Below are 22,916 nucleotides of genomic sequence, written 5' to 3'. Positions count from 1 at the left end.
TTACTGGTTTCGATAGTAACGCAGTGGCTTTTACCGGTAAAGAACAGACTGTTCTTCATCAACAGCGGGAAGTCATTTGAACGTATTGTTAAATTTGTAAAATTTGTAAAAATTTCTATCATTTTTTTTAGCATCATGTCACATTCACGGGCCCTTCCACAGGGTGGGATTTCTCTATTACTTTTGTCAGAACAGGAAAAATATTCAAATATTCAAACAACAAACTTTTTCTCGTGATCGATATTTGTGTGCAGGCGCGTGCATTCCCGTGGGTTAAAAACACGTGACATCTGTTGGCTCGTGATGTTTGCGGTTCAGTCAGTGTCAAATTCCACGCGTCAAAATGTAAAAGGGGCTAATTAACAGCTAGACAACCTGATCACCAGTGTGTTCTTCCGCAAACGCGGCTTAGAAAATAGTTCCTAAATTGGTTTAATTATAAACGACATTAATTAGCTGTAAATCCAACGCCTGTTTTGCATCAAACACACCGCGTTCCAAAATATTACGCACATATTTTCTGATTTTTCTAAATAGTTGACGCAAATCGTGAGAGTATAACTTGAAGTAATTGTTGAGCAAAACTCTCAATGATCTTCTTCTAATAGATTAAAAATAAAATAAATTTCATATCCAAATTTCTTCCTTCGAATTATAAGAGTGTTTCAAAACATCTTATTGGTTGTAAAGAACCGAAAAGGGTCATTTGCTGAATGTGCAGCATTCGGTCATATTTGCTGACATCAAACATCGTAACAGGTCCAGTAACTGGTAACCATGGTAACTAGTCACCTGGTAAACTCATGATCACAGGTGTCAGGTATCCTAGAGCCCTGAGACGCAACCGAACAACAACGAATTATATATTTTTTCACTTACAACTTGCATAATAAATTGAACGCGGTGTGAATGCTGCAGGATTTGTTTGTTGTTGTCCTTAAACGTCTCGGTAGAACTCCTCCTTCGGTTTCCGTTTCGTATAAAGCAACAGAATCAGAACCGAAAGTGTTTCTTGCAGAGCAGCGGAGCTGAGCAACAAAATGCTGCAGGTGATAATCCTGTCCGGTTGGCTGATCGCAGGTAAAACGCGCAGACCTGTTTCAACTCTTATTTACCGTTTACATGTCTGCATTAATTTGATTAAACTTCTTCTGTCTATCTGTCATTTGTCTGCATTATATATTTTTTCACTTCTGACAGGTGATACTGATTTTGAAAAACGATTTTTTTCTGCTTTCAGCCTCCGTGGCTCAGATTACCGGTTACGGTAACCAAGCAGCTGTTTACGGCGGAGACGCACGGTACGGGTGCGCAGTGGCCAACCCGACAGGTGTGGAAGTACCCCGTTATTCCCTGACTATAAAAATTACAAATGTTATATTAAATAATTTTACGGACTAGGTTGAGTTCAAATTGTGTTTATTATATCATAATCTTAATTTTAAATGATGTCAGATTGTTTTAGTGAGGTAAAATGTAAAATACATGAAGCTTCAGTCCCTTAAACTTACATTTAAATGCATCAGGTATTAACCCTGACGTCATGGTTTCCCACCAGGTGTCCTCCAGGTCACGTGGCAGCGGCTCTTTAAGGACGAGTCCATTGAGACTCTGGCGACCTACAGCAAACGGTTCGGACTGCAGGTGAACCCGCCCTTCGTGGGGAAGGTGGTTTTCACGGAGGCGACCCTCAGCTCCACGTCCATCATGGTGAAGAACGTGACGTGGGAGGACGAGAGCTGCTATGTCTGCTCTTTTAACACGTATCCGGATGGATCCACGTGGAGCCAGACCTGCTTGACGGTGGAAGGTAAACTGGATTAAAGATGGGGCTTTGGGAACATCTGCACGACCCCCATAAAAAAAAAACTAACATTCGTTCTCTATCAAGGAATTTCTGAGACGTGGACTGGTGTGCTCGCTACCACCAGTGCGCGCCGAGGAGGAGGAGAACCGCAGGAGGAGGAGGTCGTGATCGGCTGCTCCGCGACCGGTAAACCGGCTCCCAGCATCCGGTGGGTCCCCTCACCTGACGCTGCCGAAGTGACCCCCGCACAAATCAGCACCTCAACCAATCAGAACGGCACGATCACCAGCAGCGGCAACGTCACCGTACGCGCGCCCGCGGGGTGGCGCGGTCACGTGGACTGCGTGATGAACGCAGGGATGGCGGGGGAGAGGAGGGAGAGGTTTTCCATCAGTCTGGGTTCCGGGACGAGGAACGAGGAAGAGGGTATGCATTTATAGATTATTGATTATAGAGATGCCCAGATAGATTTGTTGATAGGGGATTCTAGTGAAACCAAATCATGACTCAGTTCCTTGGAACCCAGAACTTGCGCTTTAAGATAAACCAAAGACAATTTCCAGCAAGTCATATTAAGTTCCTTCTTCCTTCCCGCTGAGAAAACAGGTTTGTTTTAAATAGCGCCGATCCCAAATAATCAAACGTTGCTGATTAGCGAGGCAAATTTTATTTAAATTTCCTCTGTAATTACACGAGGAAAGTCCCACGTCCTTCTTTGTTCTGTTACCTCCAGGGACATTTTCACATTGGCTGATGGTTGCGTTGGTGGCCGGTTCAACACTGCTGATCATCCTCATCATCACCATCAGCACCGTGTTTGTTGTGAAGCAGCGAAGGTGAGACACGCAGGAACGAGTTTCGCAGTTTTTGTTTGTTTTTGCGCACAGGTGCGTAAAATCTGCTTTTGCTTTTTGTTTTCCAGGATAAAAGACACCTTATGAAAGGAAGGTGTGAAACAGGCTGGGGATTTATTCAAGGACGCATCTGTCACGTTTGCAAATTTTTTTTGCTGTTGTCCATCCATTTCCCAGACAGTTTTCCCTGCAGACACCTCAGCATTTTAATTTAATTTATAGGCGCTTGTGCAAATCGGTGGCTGGAGATTTAGGAAGCGTAAAAATGTCTGGGAAGAGTTTCCCCGGAGTAACTACGAGGTAAAACAAGTCAAATGTTTATATTGAACAGTTTTAAGTTATGTGAGTGCAATAGGAACCACCTAAGGGAGTTATAGTGACACCTGCTGGTGGGACAGAGAAAGAACCCGGAGGTATGAAATGGAATAAAATAAAACGTCAAATCTTTTTCTGTTCTTCGCAGTAAAATTAGACACTTTAAAGAATTTTATGTTCGGCATTTTATGTATGGCTTTTGAGAAAGAGTGGTGGTGAAGTTTCCACCATTATCTTCAGTATTTTTGTTTAGTTAACTTTTTTCTTGTTTTTCTTAACTTATTTATCGACCGGGCTTACTGGGACCTTCAAAGAGGTATTTTGTACTGTCCCATATGAAAACGTGTGTCAGCATGACAAAGACTGATTCTGATTAGTTAATATATTACCTATCCGTTCATGATTCATAATTAATATTATTCTGATGGTTGTGACTGTAGTGGTTTGAATGTGTTGTGAGTTATTATATAATCTAATCTGTCAAATACTTTATTTTTAGAATATTTTGGTTTCCTTTTTTAATTTCCAATGTGTTTTGATTTAGTTTTTCCAGTATTTATTTGTCTTTATACTTTAATGTCATGAGTGATAATTTTGATGATGGAGCCAACACAAACCTACCTAAAATTGAATGTCTGAAAAATATACAGCATCTTTGTATACTTTCTAGTATTTAAATATTCTTATTATGCATTAAGATAGATAGATAGATACTTTATTAATCCCGGAGGAAATTGTACATATCCACTGCTCAGGCATTACACAACGAATAATACTGAATAAACACCAGGAGAAAAAGAAACACTGACATCACAGGACATACCGCAAGACATACATTACACTAACAGACACATGCAGCACTAACAGGACTTATATACTAAACTATAACTAAAATATAAACACTATAAAATTAAAAAATAAACAGTATCAAATTAAAAAAATATAACAGTATTAAATTAAAATATAAACAGTATAACATTAAAATATAAACAGTATAAAATTAAAATATAAACAGTATAAAATTAAATTAAAATATAAAACAGTATAAAATTAAAAATATATAAACAGTATAAAATTAAATTAAATCCATTGAACCCCGTGTTGACCTCGCCACATCCCCCCCGCTCCTCCTGAGAGAGTCATTGTACCCCCTGATGGCACGGGGCACAAAGGAGGACCTCAGCCTCTCTGTGGAGGCGCTGTGTGACAGCAATCTGTTGCTGAAGGTGCTTCTCTGCTGGGAGAAGGTGGTGTGTAGGGGGTGCCTGGTGTTGTTCATGATAGCCTTAACTTTAGACATGGTCCTGCTCTCCAGAAGCGTATCCACAGAGTCCAGGCTCAGCCCGACCACTGAGCCCGCTCTGCGGATGAGTCTGTTCAGACAGTCCATATCTCTTTTCCTGGCCCCCCCACCCCAACACACAATGGCGTATGACAGCACACTGGAGACTACGGACTGATAGAACATGAAAAGGAGCTTAGGACAGATGTTGAAGGAGGCCAGCCTCCTTAGGAAGTACATCCTGCTCTGCCCCTTCTTGTACATACAGTTCCGAGTTGAGTGACCAGTCCAGTCTGCTGTCTAGCTGCAGTCCCAGATACTTACAGTTTTCTACCACCTCCACCTCACTGCCCTTGATGATCACTGGTTGTGGAGAGGGAGGTGCCCGCCGGAAATCCAGCACCATCTCCTTTGTCTTGGAGACGTTGAGCTGGAGCTGGTTCTGTTGGCACCACTCTACAAAGTCAGCCACCAATGCCCTGTACCCCCCCTCATCACCCTCCCGGATACATGCCACTATCGCGGTGTCATCGGAGTAATTCTGTATGTGGCATGTATCCGAGTTGTGCTTGAAGTCTGATGTGTAGAGGGTGAAGAGAATGGGGGAGAGAACGGTCCCCTGTGGCGCCCCCGTGCTGCTGGTCACCATAGAAGACAAACAGTCCCCCATACGGACGTACTGGGGTCTGTCCGTTAGGTAATCTGTAATCCAGCTCACGAGGTAGGGGTCCACAGCCATGGAGGTCAGTTTATCCTGCAGGGGCCGCGCCTGGATGGTGTTGAAGGCACTTGAAAAGTCAAAGAAGAGCACTCTGACGGCACAGCCCCCAGCGTCAAGGTAGGAGAGTATGCGGTGGAGGAGGTACAAGACAGCATCGTCAACCCCAACCTTGGCCTGATAGGCGAGCTGGAAAGGGTCCATAGCACCCTGCACCTGTGGACGCATGAGCTCCAGGACCAGTCGCTCTAGGGTCTTCATTACGTGGGAGGTAAGAGCGACCGGTCGGTGGTCGTTGAGCTCAGTAGGGCGTCCTTTCTTGGGTACAGGGACAATGCAGGAGGTCTTCCACAGTGACGGGACCCTCCCCAGCCGCAGACTGAGGTTGAACAATTGTTGGAGGGGGTCCCCTAGTTCTGAAGCACAGGCTCGGAGAAGTCTTGGGGAGACCTTATCTGGTCCAGCCGCCTTATAGGGTCGGAGCCTCCTCAGCGTTGTCGTCACCAGGTCTGCAGTGATGACGGTCTCCGTCGTGGTGGGAGCAGGAGGTTGTGGCGAGGTTGGAAGTCCAGTGGTTGAGGTGGGGCCGTTGAGCTTCGCAGTTCTTGGAGTGGGCTCGGGAGAAGTGGCAGGGGTGGAAGGAGAGGAAGCACTGGAGGAGGGAGCATAAGTGGAGCGGTTTGCAGGACCGGAAGAGGCCCGGGACGAGGAGCCGGGAGTGGTGGGGGAGCTGAACCGATTGAAAAAGCTGTTAAGTTCATTCGCTCGTTCAATATTCCCCTCCACAGTGCTGCGCCCTTTCCCGTATCCGGTGATGGTTCTCATCCCATTCCAGACCTCCTGCACCTGGTTGCGCCCCAGCTGCTTCTCCAGCTTCCTCCCGTACGTCTCCTTGGCTTCCCTCAGGCAGAGTCTCACTTCCTGCTGGGCCTTCCTCATCTCCTCCTCATTCTTGCTCCTGAACGCCCGCTTCTTCCTGTTCAGGACAGCCTTGACCTCCTTGGTTACCCATGGTTTGTTGTTGGGGTAACACCTGATTGTCCTGACAGGGGCCATGGTGTCCACACAGAAGTTCATGTAGTCTGTAAAACACTGAGCTGCCCCCTCAATGTCCTCCCCGTGTGAGCCCACAATAACATCCCAGTCGGTGATCTGGAAGCAGTCCCTCAGCATGTCCTCTGCTTCCGGGGCCCACCTCCTGACCTGCCGTGTTGTTGCTGGCAGCCATTTCACCAGTGGAATGTAGGTGGGCTGCAGGTGCACTAGGTTATGATCTGATTTACCTAGTGGAGGGAGGGGGGTGGCGGTGTATGCCTCCTTAGCATTAGCATAGAACAGATCGATGGTTCTGTTCTTCCGTGTGGGGCAGTCTACACACTGGACCATTGTGGGGAGAGATGAGTCCAAGGTGTGAGTCCAAGTCCAAATGCTTTATTTTCTAAATTGATTTCCTTATTTTTTTTTTGTGTGTGTGCTTTTTTACGGAAGATGCTTTATCTCCACATTAGTTAAGGTTTAACAAATTTTATGTGCATGTATTTAAATAAAATGACATTTGTGACCAAAAGTCAAAATATAGCAAAGCACGTTTGCAGTTTTTCTGTCCAATTGGGGCGCGTTCCAGAAGCCGCTGCCCGTCACTCTGCCTCCCTGATGTGTGTTGCTTGATGTGTACTAACTGCATGCTTGCAGGCCCCTTTGTGTGCTGTGTTCAGGGGGCCGGTGTATACATTGATTGTTAAAAAAAGAACTAACACAACAGCATGTATTGAGTGACTGTGTAATTTCCCTGCGGGGATAAAAAAAAGTATTCTTCTTCTTCTTCTTCTTCTTCATCTACGGTGCTGGGTACAATAGATCGAATCAGAGTAAGTGGCAGCTTTTAAATTTTATTTCTGGGGAGGCCAAACTTGCAATTCATGTGACCAGGAAGAGGAAAATTGAAAACGATACCACTCAAGAAGCAGCTACTGTTTTTTGCTGTAACATCAGATGTCGCTTAAAACTAGAATTTGGTTTCTATAAATTGACAAAAGACCTGAATAACTTTAGGAACATCTGGTGTTACAAAAATGTCCTATGCACTTTAGTTGATGACCACCTCACTTTTGCAAACTTCCTGTTATAATGCACTAATTCTTATATTGTATTTCCCTTTGTTTCTTGGTGGTTAATGTTTTTGAGTGTTTCGTATTTTTGAAATTTCATCTGATGAAAATTTGTAAAATGTTCTAAATGTTCTAAATGTTCTAAATGTTCTACATGTTAAATGTGATTGAAGTTTGTTTGGAAAAGATGTTTTGAGGCACTTAAATGCTTTCATCTAATGTAAAACTGCAAAATGTTTGAATGAGATTAAAGTGTTTTTGCAAAAATCAAAAAAAAATCTTCTTAAAATCAAAATCTTCTTCTTCTTCTTCTTCTTCTTCTTCTTCTTCTTCTTCTTCGTCTTCAATAATGAATTTTCAGCAGTACTTTGGCTCGATACCCACCTTAGCCGCTAGAGGTCCCTCTTTCGCTAGCTTCGGGAGGACTCGGGCTGCGCTGGGCTTTAAATGCTGCCGTCCCGATCCAGGCTCTCCCAGTCCGAAAAGTTCTTCTCCAGTTTCACGTTACCGGCTGCACTGGAACCATTTCCATCACTGGGAGCTGATTCTGTGCGCCTGACAGGTAAGTCAACGCCAAACAAAGATTTTTTAGTTTTTTAGGTTTTTTTTTAGTTTTAGAATTTTTTTCTTATTTATTTTTTTTACTCAAACCAGGATCCTCAACTCACGGAGGTTTTGTAACATTTTGAAGTGAAACTTTCCAAATCTTACCTTTGAAAATATGAATTTTTATAAACTTTTACTGATCTGTTTTGACCGAAACTGGAAAATACCATCACTTGAAACCTCATAAACCTTTGAAGAGCAATGTTTTTATTATATATGCTGCAATTCACGTCCAGATTTTCTTATCTGTGCAGCATGTGATTAATTTCCACGTCTTTTCCTCACATCAGATCTCAGACTGAAGCTGTTTTGTAAATGGTCAGGATGTAGAAATCAATTCTTAGGATTTAATTTGTCTTGCTTCTAGAAATAGCACTACTTGACTCCACTTGCACAGTTAGATTTTTCTTCATCCGCTGTAGTTTCCCATTAAAACCTGATGGATTCAATGTTATTTGTTAATAGCCCTCCTGTCAGACACTGGTGGCGCTCTGCTAGTGAAAGAGTGATTTTACAGGAGTAGGATGCATCTTTGAAGCCAGATGGTTGGTGCTGTAAAAAGAAAAAGTAACGCTCATAAAGCTCCCAGGTCTGGACTTGGCTTGTCTTGTGGTTTTGGCGGGTTTTTTCTTCCACCTCGTATCGCTTGTAGATTCCGCTCTGAGGCCTGATCCCTGCTGATCCTACCAGGAAGCCACGCAGATCCACCAAAGCCTCTTTCCGAGGTAGTTGCACAAGGTGTTTACCACCGGGCTGCTCTGTCTGCTCATGTTCTGACTGCCTTCATGACTAATGTCTTGTCACCCTGTGCATCATCTACCATACACACAGAAGTATTTGAGGTTCAGGTAGGGTGTTAGAATTCTGGAGGCTGTGACCGTCTAGACATCTGATTGGCTGCTTGTTTTGCTGCTTGGTGATTAGAGGTTTAGCCTGCAGGATTCACACTGTGTATCAACACGTAAACCTCCATCAGACCCCAGGTGACGTCTGCTCCTCATGTTGATGTCTAAACATTGGTTGTTACCACGGCAACAACAAAGATCCCAATGTGGCGGCTGCAAATAGGTTTCAGATTGTTAGCTATGACGATGCTGTCATAGCTAATGCCATCCTCTGGCTTTGTGTTACCATGACAGCAGATGGTCCACCAGTAGGATGCATCCGGATCTTTACTGGGTGTGATACTGGATCGGAGTTGCGATGTGTGGACCTTCCTTGCCTCTGTGTCTGCTGCTTTGGGTCGCCGGGGCAACTGTTTCCAGGACGCGAGGTAGAATCTGCGAATTTCACTTTAGCGGAGAAAATACCAGAATGTTCAGCCTTCTAAATGACTTTTAAATTTCTTAAATTAGGTGAGGTCATAGCTCCTGCCAGTCTCAGCGCAGAGGCGGGTCGTCCCCTCTTGCTAGGCTGCAACATCACCACAGCAACCGGCGACAACATCCGGCAGGTACGCTGGCACAACAGTCACGACGAGATCCTGCTGGCATACGAGCTGACGGTCCCCGTAAGCGTCAGCCATCAAGACCCCAACGTGCAGCTGGCCGTCTCCCACGGCAACGGCAGCTACATCACCATCAAGAAGGTCCGGCCCAGCGACGAAGGATGCTACCGCTGCGTCTTTGACGTTTTCCCCACGGGCCTGCAAGAAGGCAGGACATGCGTCAGCGTCACCGGTGGGTCCCGTTTCCAAGGAGATGTCAAACGACCCCCCCCCCCACACACACACACACACACACAAATGTGTCGTCTTCATTGTGAATGATGGAGGCGTTTCCTGTGTCCTAGTTAAAGTCCACCTGGAGGGCAACCAGACAGCGGTGAGCGGGCAGCCGGCCTCCATGTCCTGCAGGTACGGTCTCCCCGACACGGTGCAGCAGGTCCTCTGGAGGAAGACGGCAGAGCAGGGCGACACCACAGCCGTGGCGTCCTACACCAAACGCGGCCAGCAGAGCGTGGCGGACCAGGCGTTGGGTCGGGTTGGCATGAGCCGCAGCCTGAGCGACACCCGGCTCACCATCCATTCGGTCAGGATGGAGGACGAGGCCTGCTACACCTGCGAGTTCCACACCTACCCAGACGGCACCAAGAGCGCCACCGCCTGCCTGTCGGTTTACGGTGAGGAAACCCGGGTGGAACTCCGTCCTCGATTGTTTCCATGACTTTGTTTCGAGTGATTTCTCTGAGAGACAATTAACCTATGAACCCCTTCTTCCACCAGTTTTGCCCAAACCAGAGGTGGGTCACGTGACCTCGCCCTCAGGAGTCACCGAGGCCAACTGCACCGCCCAGTCCCGGCCGGCGGCCGACATCACCTGGAACGTCATGCGCGACAACCGAACGCTGGGGCCACCCATTTCCTCCGCCTATGAGCAGGGCGACGGCACGACCATCGTGACCAGCACGCTGCTGTTCCAGTCGGGGTTGCTAGGCGACCTGGCGGTCAAGTGCATTGTGTACCATCCAGGTCTGACTAAGCCCCTGACGGTGGCCCTCAACACCAGCGGTGAGAAGTTTGTAGGGTGTCTAGATTAAATAAGTCGAACTCATGTAATTTGAGCTCCACCTCACCATCAATGAATGGGAATATTTATTGATTTTTGCTGATAAAATCAGCACAATCAGATGATTCAAGGTCAGAAGGTGCACAAATTTCAGACGCTTATTTTTCCACGTCTTTATTCTGGACTGTTTCTGTGGTTGTTTTCAATCCTGCAGCCAAAGAGGAGGAAAATTTCACTAAAATGTTTAGTCTGTATAGTGAACGTTGTAATTTAGAGGCGTTAACAGCATTCTATAGTAACTGTGTGTGTGTGTGTGTGTGTGTGTGTGTGTGTGTGTGTGTGTGTGTGTGTGTGTGTGTGTGTGTGTGTGTGTGTTACAGTGAGTCCGGCCGTGGTGATCTTGCTGTCGGTGTGCGGCGTGGCGGCGGTCCTCCTCCTCTGCCTGTGTGTGTGTCTCTGCAAGTGTTTCATCTGCACCGATGGTGAGTCACCATAAAATGTTGTTAAATTCGGCCCCAGAGGCATTCTGGGAAGGGCAAAGGCATCATTTGAGAGAAATTATTTGGAGTTTTGTGTCAGAAATCCTGCGTTACTGGTGGATTTCCCTGCTTCCAGGCAGAGTGGATCAGGAAAGCGTGGGTAAAGGAAGTAAATTAGAGCATTTTAACATCTTCCTGTGAAATTCCTGATGTTGATCTGAACTCTTTCCAAAGTCATCAGTCAGCAAGGAGGTTTTTCCACCTCCTTCAGCAGTGTGATTGTGTAAATGTGAGGTATTTTAGGTTATTTATCCTTTTTGTTTTAGAGAATGAAGATAGGGAATCTATTCTGACAGGAAGTCGAGGCTTTACTTAAAAAGACAAAACACTTGGTTGGAACCAAAATGCCAGGCGTAAGCAGAATGAGCGCATGAAGGGGAGCAGCAGCAGAGCGCTTCATCTCATGTCCTGTTTGCGCCGGCCAAGTTTGGAGTACTTCTTGTCACCCTGAGGATTCATGGAATCTTTTCTACTGGTTCCATAAACAGAGAACAGGCCGGGATTTTATGAACCCTGACCTGAAGAAAATATCTGCCTGTCTGGAAAGAGTTGTTTTAAAGCTACTGTTCTGATTTAATGGTTTGCTCTTTGGCTCATGTCCCAAGTTTATGAAAACCCCTCAAGTAGTTATCGTGGAAATAATGAAAATGTAAAAAAAAACAACAACAACAATTTATGGAATAAAAATAACATGAAATCAACTAAATTGGCTGAAAAACACAAATGTGAACAAAAATGTTCGTTTTTTTTTTTACAATAAAATGACTTCTAAATCAATATAGTTTTCAGTAAGGCGTCCAAATTTACTTAATATGAAATGTGGAAATACATCTTTAACATTTTGGACAGAACTTATTTTAGTGTCAAATCCATAACGGCAAGAATATTTGGTGTTTTACAAAGAATTCTAGATGTAATAGGTGAGCATATCACTGGTGCATGCTTGTAAATGGCACTGAAAAGCGTGTCATCCAGCCATGAAATGCCTCACATTTCTCAGAAAGCCTACCCTAAAACTCTCACAGCTTTTTTCAACCCCGTCAGCGGGGTGTCATGAACGCTTCCCGTTAATATCTCCCCACCCTGTGTGGGTGTCACAGAACAGTGTGTTGCCATTGTAACGTGGCGTGTGGACCGCTGCCCACTTTCCCTGCATCGTAAATTCTGTGCCAGCCATAGGAGGTGGGGCCGGGAAGACAAAACAGTACGGGGGCAATGACGGCAGCCTTGGCAGCCAACATCGGCGCTCCTGCAGTCTAAATAAAGCCGTTAAGGAAGAAAAACATGAGTGGGTGCTGATTTCTCGGGGTCAGGACAGTCCCAGGGCCGCTGTCCCATCAACCCGAGGACGCAGAAGTGTTGGTGTGTTTGTCACGCATGCAGGTTCCTCTGCAGGTTTATTTAAGATGAAAGCCCACTGAAAACCTTCCAAAAACCAACGCCCACAACCACCCGCCTCGGTCCACACAACAAAAGGCCTCAGTCAATGACAGATTCAGTTTGGGATGTCTTTGCAGAGCTACAGCTGGGTCACTGTAAAAACAGATTTCTCGCCTGTTTGTTAGAGAGTTTCCTCTTCGCTCGAAGGTCTTTGCCTGGAGCTGCACCCTGAGGAGAATAACAAGTGGTTGCTGTGGCTGTTTGGGGAGAAAAGATGCCCTCTATTCTGCAGAATGGCTTGACCTTTGCAGGAGATGGAGAGCGCAGAGACAAAAGGGGGACAAAGTGCAAAGTTGACAGCCTGCCCGGTGGATAACAGTGATCCCTCTCATGGCCGACTGTACAGACACGTACTGTAAGCGTCAGTCTGAACAGGCTGTTACTGTGATGGAACACAGGCGGCAGAGGGGGGAAAACAGCCTTGATGGAATGACTCTAGACATCCAGATGATCTAATTCAATCTCTACTGACTTTCACATACAGAGCTTGCTAAAAATGAAAATCAAGTCATCGCCTTGAAAAACAGAATGTCAAAATGTTATCGTCTATAAAAATATTTTTGGAGCATGGCAGAAACTAATGAAAAAAATGAGTCATTAATGTAAAAACCATTCCTACAGCTCTAAATTCATCTGAAAAGATGAAATTTACACCTTTTTTTAATGAAATGATGAAACAGCGCCAATGTTTTGGGTTTTTTACATGAAACATCTTGTCCACAATAACAGTAAACATTCGTGAGACAACTCATCGGTTTCAAACCAAAATCAACATGTTTGCAACAAATGTCCATGACATCTTGCTTTTGAAGACCTCAGGAATAAAAAACAAAAAAAATTTAAAAGATTGTTGTAGAACAATTACAGTATTTTCTGCACTATAGGGCGCACTGGACTATAAGGCGCACCCTCAATAATTTGTTTTATAATTTATTTCATATATAAGGCGCACCAGATTATAAGGTGCACACAATAAAAAATAAATGAAATTTATTTGATAAACTGCAGTGGCTGTAGTTGCGCAATCCCTCCACTAGACAGAGCCGTGCTGCTCAGGTAGTAATGATTGCATTTATGACTTCCTGACTACCTTTGAATGACCCCTATTGTTTTGTCAATAAGCCATTCTGAGCCTCATCAAGGAAACCTGAGGCCTGTACCATAAAGCTGGATTATGGCTTAGCGAGATAACTTCAGGCTTAACCCTGGCTTTTCGGTACCATAAAGGTGGCTGACTTTCTATCGGGCTACGTTGTCGCGGTAACCTATGCTGAACACTTAACCTGCTCCGGAGCAGGATAAGAGAGCAGAGAATATTTAGAAATTGCTGTAATCCGTTCGAATTGCCTGAACTATACGAAAGGTAGAGGTTTTGGGGAGAGGGGTTACATTACATCTGTCAGCTGCTGGAGCCTCACATCAGTAATGTAACGCACCGCAACCACGCGCTGACAGTCCCGCAGACAGTGCGCATTGCACTGAGGTTTTTTGCCACAGTTGATATATTTCTTAGTGATATTCGTAATTATTATGATGTCCTTAAATCCCTCGTTGGATGGGTGGATGGGTTATCCACAGATAAAAGGCCATTAATCAATTATTTGTTTAAGTAAATCATGGATTGATTCATTCATTCATAGGTACTTTTATGTATTCTGTTGGCGATGCCAAGAACCTTAGGAAGAACACAGTATTGTAGAGCTATTCATAAAGTCGCAGGGGATACAATCACATGCCATAATGAAAAATGTGGTACACACATACATTTGTGGAACACACAAATGTTACTGTAGTCAGATATACAACTACAGTCATAGTGGGGAAGTAATACTATAGTGGCACTAACGTCCGCGTTGACACAGTTGGCGATTTTGTGCCAGCGATCCTTGCGTCGTTTGGCAGCTGCAACTGTGTTGCTTTTTGCCTGGATTATTGATTTGTATTGCTCGTATTTATTAATTATTATTGTTTGCTCCTCCGTTGTGAAATACGCGGCTCGGGCTGGTTTTTGTTGCATGTTTTCGATTGGTCGCATGCAGCAACCTCCGCCCTTTTTATGTGAGCCCGCAGATCTAGAGTGGACAGGCCTGAATTGAATTAGTGAGTTGATAGCCGGCTTCATGGTACCGAAAATCCGGAGGGCGGATGTCTCGGTAAGTGAAGCCAGATAAGTAAGAGGAAGCCCGGCTAGGTTCATCAAGCTTTATGGTACAGGCCTCTGATCACTTTGCCATCTTAGAAAGAAGTCAACACGCATATTAAAAAACCTGATATTAAAAACTGGTTAAATTCATTACGAGTGCAGTCAGTGCGAACAGAGCGGATTATTTCCTAATCTGAAGTTCGAAGCAGATATTTAAGTCGAAGACTTAAAATATCATCTGAGATATTTTGTGAGTCAACATTCTGAAAGCTTGTGATCCTCCAGCTAAAAAAAGAAGATAATTCAACAACTATTCAGATTGTGTCTTAGATGTTCGGTTGTGGACGGCCTGAAGAAAGTTGCAAGGTCTGCGGCTGAGGCGGAACCGCCGGCCGGCCACAGCAGCCCTTATGGTCGTGTTTGAATCGAAGGGTGGAATCCAGCCTGCGTCTGTCTTGTGGGAAGCAGTGCCGAGCAGGGAGGCTCTTCCAGTAAAACTCTGCTGCTCTATTTGTGTCGGTGATGTTGTTTCTCGGTGTGAAATTAAAGACTAGATGGCAAAGTGGTGGAAAAGATAGAGGGAAGGAAGCTGACCGCAGATAAGGGCCTTTATTGTGTTTTCAGTCGCGCCCATTAATTTGTGACACAACCGGAAGTGTAGGGGAGGGACCACATCCTGCACGAGTTGGAATTTGCTCGTCAAGGGTGTAGCAGTACAGAAACTTGGATTACTTACCTGATCTTACTAAATAAAAACAAATAATAAACTATAAAATAGATATAATAATTTTTAAACTGCCAGAAAACCTCGCTGAACTCTTCCCGTTTGTTCTAACCTTCCTGTAACTAGCTTCCAGGCTACGTTCGACACACACACACACACACACACACACACACACACACACACACACACACACACACACACACACACACACACACACACACACACACACACACACACACACTAATGAATAACAAATCACCAGTTCAGCATATCTTTATTAGACTAAAATAGTTCTCTATATAACTTGTATTTATTACATTTAACAACAAATCTTGTGAGATAAACAACAAATTGCTGTACTTATGTTTTATAAGAAAAAAAAGGTGAGACAATTGTCTCATCATTAATGGGTAAATAAAAAGAGTGACAGGAGATTTTAACTGCATCTGTCCACCTTTGTCATTTAGACTGATTTGCTGGATGCTGCAGATCAGATTGAGGTCCACCCTGACCCGGCTGCCCGGCGCCGGGGCCTTCAGCTCAGCCAGAGGATGAGGGAACTGAGCCCAATCTGCTGGTTCTGCTCCCAGGAGCCGTGAAGATGCTGCTAGTGTAGACTCACCTTATCGATTACTAGAGAATAATAACAGAATAATCCCAATAATTATTTGCTGCTGCACAACTGCTGCTGTACTCTTCCTCTTTATTTAAGGGGCTACAACTTGCATTACACTGTGTCGTACAATTTCAAATATGTGAACACAAAATCTATCAACAAATGAAATTGAAAGGAATTTAAATCAAAAGCATATTCTTTTAAAGTTCTGTAAATCAGACTCCACAGCCACCAGATTTCAGATTGTAACTAAAACTTGTTCCTGATTGGTGGAAATGCGTGACATCACCTTTTTTCCAGTAAGTGCAAATTACTTCAATAACAAACACAGAAAAGGCAAAAATAACCAAAACTGTTCCAGCTCATTCACAGCTGAAAGAAAAGTGTTTTTTCAGGGACCATCAGCCGTCGCCACCACCACGTGATTGTTGTAGACCTCCATTGTGGCCACCGCCATATTTAGATGTAAATATAAAACATTTCCTTCATCTGGCGACGTATATTCAGTTAGCAATCACAAAATGCTGTTTGATTCAATTGTACTTAACATTTACATTTACATATGAGATATTTGCATATAAAGATATGTCAGTGCAGACATCGAAGTAAAAATTTTTCTACCTGCTGAGTCATTTTTTTAGTTTTGAATGAATAAATAATGAATAAATATTTTTCTGTGATCAGATCAGAAATAAAACTTCACCTGTTGTTGTTTGACTGCTCATTTATTTTAACTTAACTCCCCCAAACCAACACGGATTCATTTGAAAGATGACCGTAGCCTGTGGGTGGTGGTAACCTCCCCAGGCGGTTATGCAATAGGAAGCTCATTTCCTCAGCAGGTTGACCCAGTGACTCAAATTTACTTTCAGTTGCATAACTGAGGCTTATATTTGAGCTTATGCCAAATTATGTAAAAACTTACATATAGAAAAATGAAACCATTCTATTATGGTTTGTTTTAGGCTATATTGGATTTTAAGATACAAATTCATTTTCCTACCATGAGAAAAACAGGATACAGTGTTGTGCCCTTAAACAGGGAAACAATGGTGAGACAACTGAGGAAAGTCACACGCAGCTCTGTCGTTCACTTATTGTATTGAACCATTTTTCACATCATACAAAATGTACTTATATTTAACAAAAACAAAAATACATTCACTAACCCAGTATCAGTAGCACAAATATTACAAATACACTTTCGTTTTAAACTAAATTATTCTACGGCCAGCATATTATGGTGTGGTGGAAAGTTTTTAATACAATAAAATAATACAATAATATAACAAAATAATATCATTTAATTGAACCAAAGATCTGAATTGTTGTGTGTGTCATATTATTCAGCTCTTGTGAAGGTGGCCCCAGGATGTCTCGAGGTCATGAAGACGCTGCATGAAAATAATTCCTGTTAGACCATATTTGGAAATGCTTGCATGACTGTGGGTATCCTTGGAAGAAGTTAGACACTGACAGAAGCAGCTAGCCAGATCATTTCAGACACTGTACCTGAAATTAGAATGTATGTTTCTGCACAGGGTCATCCAAAGAATGTCTGCAGCAGATCCTCACAGGGTTCACGTGACTGATTATATTATGTCATCAAATAGATTTGTGAAACTGTCAACTTGATATTTTTGGTAACGTCTGGAGGTCATGACGTTCCAACTGAAAGCCCGTAAAGAACTGGTTGAAAGCAGATGAGCTGAGGTTAATACCTCCCCCTAGTCACACCTTTAGGGTATAAAAAGAGATGTGATCCATTTTTTAGTTTGTACTTGAAGTTTTTCCTGTACCCAGAGTACTCTGCAACAACACACCGGAGGACTTTCTCATCGTCTCCAGAGCTCTCATCATGCTTAGATAAGTATTTGTTGAACTTGTCTGTTTGTTGAACCTGTCGGTCTGTCAATATCATCGATGATATTATTGGACTCATACTCAACCTATTGATGATGTTATTGGACTCATACTCAACCTATTGATGATATTATTGTACTGCTACTTAACCTAAACATGACTTGAATGGACAAATAAATATTTTGTATTTTACACTGTCCTTAAGAAAAACGAAACCCCACCACAAAGGAATATGTTTTTAGTTTACCAAATTTCTTGTAATGATACATGAATTGCAAAATTAGCACTTTTTTCCTCAATGTAGACATGTTAGCTAGCAAACCTGGAAAGGCAAACTGTCCAATATGGCCGCGCCACGATGCCGCTTCTAGCTTAAAACTTAGCATATGAAACTCTTTTTAACAATAAAACAAAAGGAAATATGTCCTTTCTACCAACTAAAATCACAATAACACAGAGTAAAACATTGCTAACGTGTCATATGAAGCTTTGTGAAAGCTGATTACCTTAGATTACCTTACACCTCCCAAACAACAGTATCACCACTCACCTAACCATCGACTGGGGTCCTGCTGCCTCTCTTCCTTGGTGTCATCTTATTTTTCCACCCCTCATCCGCCCAGCCGCCGTGGACCTTCCTCTGTGGACCTGCACCTCCGAGCCCACCAGTATCACCCCCATCTCTCCATGTGCTGTGGACCTTCTCCTCCAAGCCCACCAGTACCACCCCTCAACTATCCATCGGCTGGGGTCCTGCTTCCTTTCTTCCTCCGTGCCGCCATACAGTCATCCACACAGCTGTAATTGTGCCTTGACTTTAGCAACCTTAACCATATTGATACTGTCTCTATCTGGCCTATCTGTCACTCTCTCTCTGTCTCTCTCTCTCTGATGCTGTTCTTATCTTCCTTTGATTTCTTTTCCATCCAACTGGTCGAGGCGGATGGCCGCCCAAAAGAGTTTGGGTCCTGCCCGGAGTTTCTTCCTCATCGAGGAAGCATAAGCGACAGTGGCGGGGAAACCGCCACTGTCGCTTATGCTTGCTCTGGAGGGTTCAGTTAGGTTTCTCTGTCTGTTAAAGCGCTTTGAAATGTCTGCTGTCATGATTAAGCGCTATATAAATAAAACTTGATTGATTGATTGATTGACAGGGAAACAATAATGAGAGAACTGAGGAAAGTCACACGCAGCTCTGTCGTTCACTTATTGTATTGAACGAAGCAGCAGAGCGCGTCTCCCCCTACTGGAGCCCTGAGGCATTACCTCAGGTCACCGAGCAATCGATCTGCCTCCACACAGCTCTGAGGCATCACCAGTATATTGATAATCAAACTCCTCATATGAACAAACAACATTAACAAGGTATGACGGAATTGCCCTTGTATTTTAAACTAACTATGGGGTGAGTGATTGACAAAATAACCTGTCACAACAGCTGCTCCTAATGTAGGGTGCCTTGAAATTATTTTAAAACCTGTGATTGTCATTCTGACCCTGCTTTGGAATGAAAGTATAAATGTCAACCTAATCAGACCAGCCTGAATATCAATTGGTCCCTGTGACGGGTTCGTGTATGCCGTAAAGAAATAACTTGATGGCGCAGCCGCAAAAGTTGGATTTTTGGTGGGGTTTTTATTCACACCACAATAACCAGTGAAAAAATATTTACAGTGGAAATAAAATGTCCCAAACCAAAAACCCAGTGCAACAAAAAGAAGTATACACAGAGGAAATCCACAACAATGACCATTTACAAATCGCTAGTGATGGCAGTTCGACACTGAAGCTTCGGTACACGTTTCAAACCCTAAAACTACAATTCAATAGAACCACTGCTTCGGAGCTTGCTTTGGGGCGGAAGATAGTCACGTGACAATGACGTCCAAAGCAGCAACTGCTTCGTTTCCCGAGGGAACCACCTGACTGGTTCGCAGTCCAAGGATGTCATTCACTGACACGCCTTCTAACTTGTGACAGTTTTGAATGTTGGCACCAAAACTCCTTTGTATACGCTCTGGAAAATGCACCGTTTGTGGGTTTTTGTCGGAGAGTTGTTCTTGCTGTTGTTATTGCGTTGCGTTGCTTTTTTGGATCGTTGGATCATTATGGAGCCAGTCAGGGAGACAGGTTGTTCTGAAATGTGGGAACACTTCATTCTGATCTCTGCTGGTAAGGTAGGTGTAATGTCACATCTGTAATGAAGGAAGTTACATGTCTAACAGTAACTAGCTATAGCTATGGTCTACCATCCGTGTATATTGATTAATGATAATAACTTCTGCTGTTTATGTGACAACTTTATAGATTCAAACTGTATTATTATTTACAAATAATTTTCTGTCCAGGTCTGGTTGGTGTGTTCTGCTGAACTGAAGTATCATGGGAATACTTCCTCCATGATTAGACACTTCACTGCCAAACATGGAGGTGCTGGAAATCAGGGGACCCCAAATCAAGGTTGGTTATATTATTATATTATTAGACACACTAACACAATGTGGTCTGGCTGTGTTTCATGAGTCGTAGGCCAGCTTAACTTAAGTGTAGTTTCACATTAATCTTCTGGTATTATTTTAATCATTTACTTTTTATTTCTGTCTATTTGTCCTAGTCGACCGGAAGCGAGAGCTGGATGAAGCTCTGGTAAATCTGGTGGTGAAAGACTCGCAGCCTTTTTCCATCGTGGATGACTGTGGCTTCAAGGAGTTCGTGGGATTGCTTGATCCCTCATACGTTCTTCCATCCAGGCGAGCTCTCAAGAGCATGGTGCTTCAGAAATATGAGGAGGAGAAGACCAAGGCCAAGGCTGTAATGGTGAGGGTGGAGGCTGTGAGTCTCACTGCTGATATGTGGACATCTTTGGGAAACATGGAGGCCTGTGTTGCAGTGACCTGCCACTACATGGAGGACCCGATGAAGCTGGCAACAGTGCTCCTGGGAGTGGTGCCGTTCCCTAAAGCACATACTGCAGCTAACATCAGTGCAGCCACAACATCTCTGATGGAGGAATGGAGACTTGAGGGAAAAGTGACCTCATTTGTGACTGATTTTTTTCCAAAAAGTTAAAATGCTGATGATTGTTGTCGTGTTTGTCTTTGAGATAGGAACCTTTGGGAAACGCTGGACCGAGATACGTCGGATTCAAGGAGGGCAAGGAATGCTACTGCAGACGCAACTGTGGAGGTGCAGCGGTACTTCACCGAACCACCACTGGCCAAGTCAGAAGACCCAGTGGATTAATGGAAGAACCACAAGAATGTTTACCCAAATTTGTTTAAACTGGCAAAAAAAATTTATGCACCCCGGCTTCATCTGTTCCATGTGAACGAGTCTTCTCCAAATGTGGAGAAATTGTCACCAAGAAACACTTAATCCAAATACTGTGGAAAAAATAATGCATCTCAATAAAAATCTTTGACCACCCTCATCCCAAATTATCAGCCCTTCCATAGTTGCACAAGCACACCAAACCAATACCAGATTTTCCCTGCATTCGCTCCTCAACAACACTCCACACATTTGTCAATTATTATAAGTGAATAGAATATAATATTTAGTCTAGGGTATATCAAAACTTAAAATGAAAGATACTTTAAGTCCAAGCAAAAAGGAGATGACTGTGCATGTGTGTAGTTGAAAGCTTCGTGTCAAACTAACTTGCAGTTCAGGGTTTGAACTTCGCCAGGAGAGGTCACTATAACTGAAGCTTCGAGTAATGAACCCATTTTTGAACCAGTTGGCTCAAATGATTCGGGGCTTCACAAAAGCTTCATTTGCCCATCACTACAAATCGCTCCACTATAGCTCCTTGCAACTCAAACTCTCCGACTCTTACCAATGCCAACGCCAACTCCAACTACCACCTCCCCCCCATGAAACAAAAATGCAGCCCTTAAATAACCCCATGCCCCTCCCCTGGCATACCAACATTAATTGAACGGGGTTGTTTTTACAATAGCTAATATAATAACCTAGAAACAGAAAAACCTCTTACAAAATAAAACCAGAACAGAATAAAACATAAATGCCCCTCATATGGCTGTTTACATAAAGCAAAAAGTCGACAAAATACAAAACAGTTCAACAACGTACCAAATGGTACAGTCCTGTCTCAATAGCGCGCCACAATGCGCTATTTAAGAGTCACCTCAGTAGAGCCTCGGTTTGGCCCACTCCAGGGGCGGAGCAACACCGCATCCACAGGTGAGCATTTGTAGTTGGGAAGCACGCATGGGCGCCGGATGTGCACCCTCGACGCACCACCACGACAGTTTGGTGGATAACTCACCCCCGAATGTACCGTATGTAAAAACAATCTGAGCGGGACCGCGCTCCTGCGGTCCCTACCGCTCCGTCACAGTCCCATTATGTGAAAAAACGTCCTGTTCTAGTTTAAATAACAAAAAATGTCAAAAATCAAATTGATGCATGGAATGAATTGTGTGAGTTGTTTGTGTCGGATATCAGTTCCTAACTGTCTTGTTCCAGAAACGACATGTGTGCAGTCTGGACTGTTGGATCTCTTCCACAATTATCGTGTAAATATAGAAAAAAATGTTCATCAAAGTTTCCACAATCCTCAGAGACAGGAAGAGGTGAGTGGTTCCTGTGTTACATGGAGCTGATGAGATTTTTTTACAGCTAAATTTTGATTATTACCAACAACAAAAAAAGACAATTAACGCAAACATTGAGGGTTATCTGAAGGAAACTGCTCCAACCTTGAATGGATTTCATAATAACATCCTCAATGTGTTTTTGTTTTAGTTAACTGTGGTTCGTCATTTTGCACCGATTACAAATAATGGCCTTAGTTAACTCTATTATCTTTAGGACAAAAGCTGTTGTCGACAAATTTGACCAAGATAATAAAAAAAAGCAATTCAAGGCCTGTAATCTTGCTTTTGGCCACTAGATGGCTTCCTAATTTCATTCATTCATTCATTCATTCATTTTCATATGACCACCGCTGTATCCGCCGGAGAGGGTCACGGGGAGCTGGAGTCTATCCCAGTGGCATGGGGCGTGAGGCAGGGGACACTCCGGGCACGATGCCAGTGCACCGCGGAGCCACACACAAAGACATACACACATCCTCACTCCTACGGGCAATTTGGGACCAACCTGAAGCGCATGCTTTTGGAGGTGGGAGGAAGCCGGAGAACCCGAAGAGATCCACGCAGACACGGGGAGAGCATGCGAGCTCCGCACAGAGCGGGACTCGAACCCGGGTCCGCCGTGTTGTGCTACCCACTGCGCCACCGTGCCGCCTGGCTTCCCAATTTGTCGAAACAATTTCTTTTTTTAGTCTTTTGTAATTTTTTATTGAAAATTTCTTCAATGCCATTATCAAGAAACAATAAATAAATACATAAATAAACAAGATAATTTGAT

The 22,916-nt window shown here is 43.7% G+C and overlaps 2 protein-coding genes across 6 annotated transcripts; both read left to right on the top strand.

The window, feature by feature from the left end:
- Positions 1-825: 825 nt before the first annotated feature.
- On the top strand, positions 826-3,586 carry LOC137591396 (OX-2 membrane glycoprotein-like). The gene is made up of 6 exons (XM_068309355.1): positions 826-1,080; positions 1,241-1,330; positions 1,559-1,810; positions 1,892-2,233; positions 2,541-2,643; positions 2,730-3,586. Exons 1-6 carry the CDS (start codon positions 1,041-1,043, stop codon positions 2,746-2,748), a joined length of 846 nt encoding a protein of 281 aa, XP_068165456.1. The 5' UTR covers positions 826-1,040; the 3' UTR covers positions 2,749-3,586.
- A 3,926-nt stretch (positions 3,587-7,512) lies between these two features.
- LOC137591383 (OX-2 membrane glycoprotein-like) lies at positions 7,513-16,361 on the top strand. Of its 5 annotated transcripts, none has more exons than XM_068309335.1 (8): positions 7,541-7,646; positions 8,343-8,415; positions 8,833-8,963; positions 9,046-9,369; positions 9,482-9,811; positions 9,915-10,199; positions 10,578-10,679; positions 15,511-16,361. In XM_068309335.1, exons 3-8 carry the CDS (start codon positions 8,894-8,896, stop codon positions 15,513-15,515), a joined length of 1,116 nt encoding a protein of 371 aa, XP_068165436.1. In that variant the 5' UTR covers positions 7,541-7,646; positions 8,343-8,415; positions 8,833-8,893; the 3' UTR covers positions 15,516-16,361. The 5 variants fall into 5 exon arrangements, with proteins under 5 accessions (XP_068165437.1, XP_068165436.1, XP_068165433.1 ...); XM_068309332.1 differs by having other exon boundaries at positions 8,830-8,963; XM_068309336.1 differs by lacking the exon at positions 8,343-8,415 and having other exon boundaries at positions 7,513-7,646.
- The last annotated feature ends 6,555 nt before the right edge of the window (positions 16,362-22,916 follow it).

Source organism: Antennarius striatus, chromosome 24, assembly GCF_040054535.1.
Source record: "Antennarius striatus isolate MH-2024 chromosome 24, ASM4005453v1, whole genome shotgun sequence".
Classification (NCBI taxonomy): Eukaryota; Metazoa; Chordata; class Actinopteri; order Lophiiformes; family Antennariidae; genus Antennarius; species Antennarius striatus.
Note: the sequence above shows the minus strand (reverse complement) of the source record. Positions and strands in the feature narration are given on the sequence as shown.

What these genes read in the sequence shown, in the direction of transcription:
- LOC137591396 (XM_068309355.1), top strand. Translation starts at nt 1,041, where the DNA reads ATGCTGCAGGTGATAATCCTGTCCGGTTGGCTGATCGCAG. An exon ending in CGCAGTGGCCAACCCGACAG is followed by an intron (nt 1,331 to 1,558) that starts GTGTGGAAGTAC and finishes GTTTCCCACCAG; the next exon opens with GTGTCCTCCAGGTCACGTGG. An exon ending in GACGAGGAACGAGGAAGAGG is followed by an intron (nt 2,234 to 2,540) that starts GTATGCATTTAT and finishes TGTTACCTCCAG; the next exon opens with GGACATTTTCACATTGGCTG.
- LOC137591383 (XM_068309336.1), top strand. Translation starts at nt 8,894, where the DNA reads ATGTGTGGACCTTCCTTGCCTCTGTGTCTGCTGCTTTGGGTCGCCGGG. An exon ending in AACTGTTTCCAGGACGCGAG is followed by an intron (nt 8,964 to 9,045) that starts GTAGAATCTGCG and finishes TTCTTAAATTAG; the next exon opens with GTGAGGTCATAGCTCCTGCC. An exon ending in GGTGGCCCTCAACACCAGCG is followed by an intron (nt 10,200 to 10,577) that starts GTGAGAAGTTTG and finishes TGTGTGTTACAG; the next exon opens with TGAGTCCGGCCGTGGTGATC.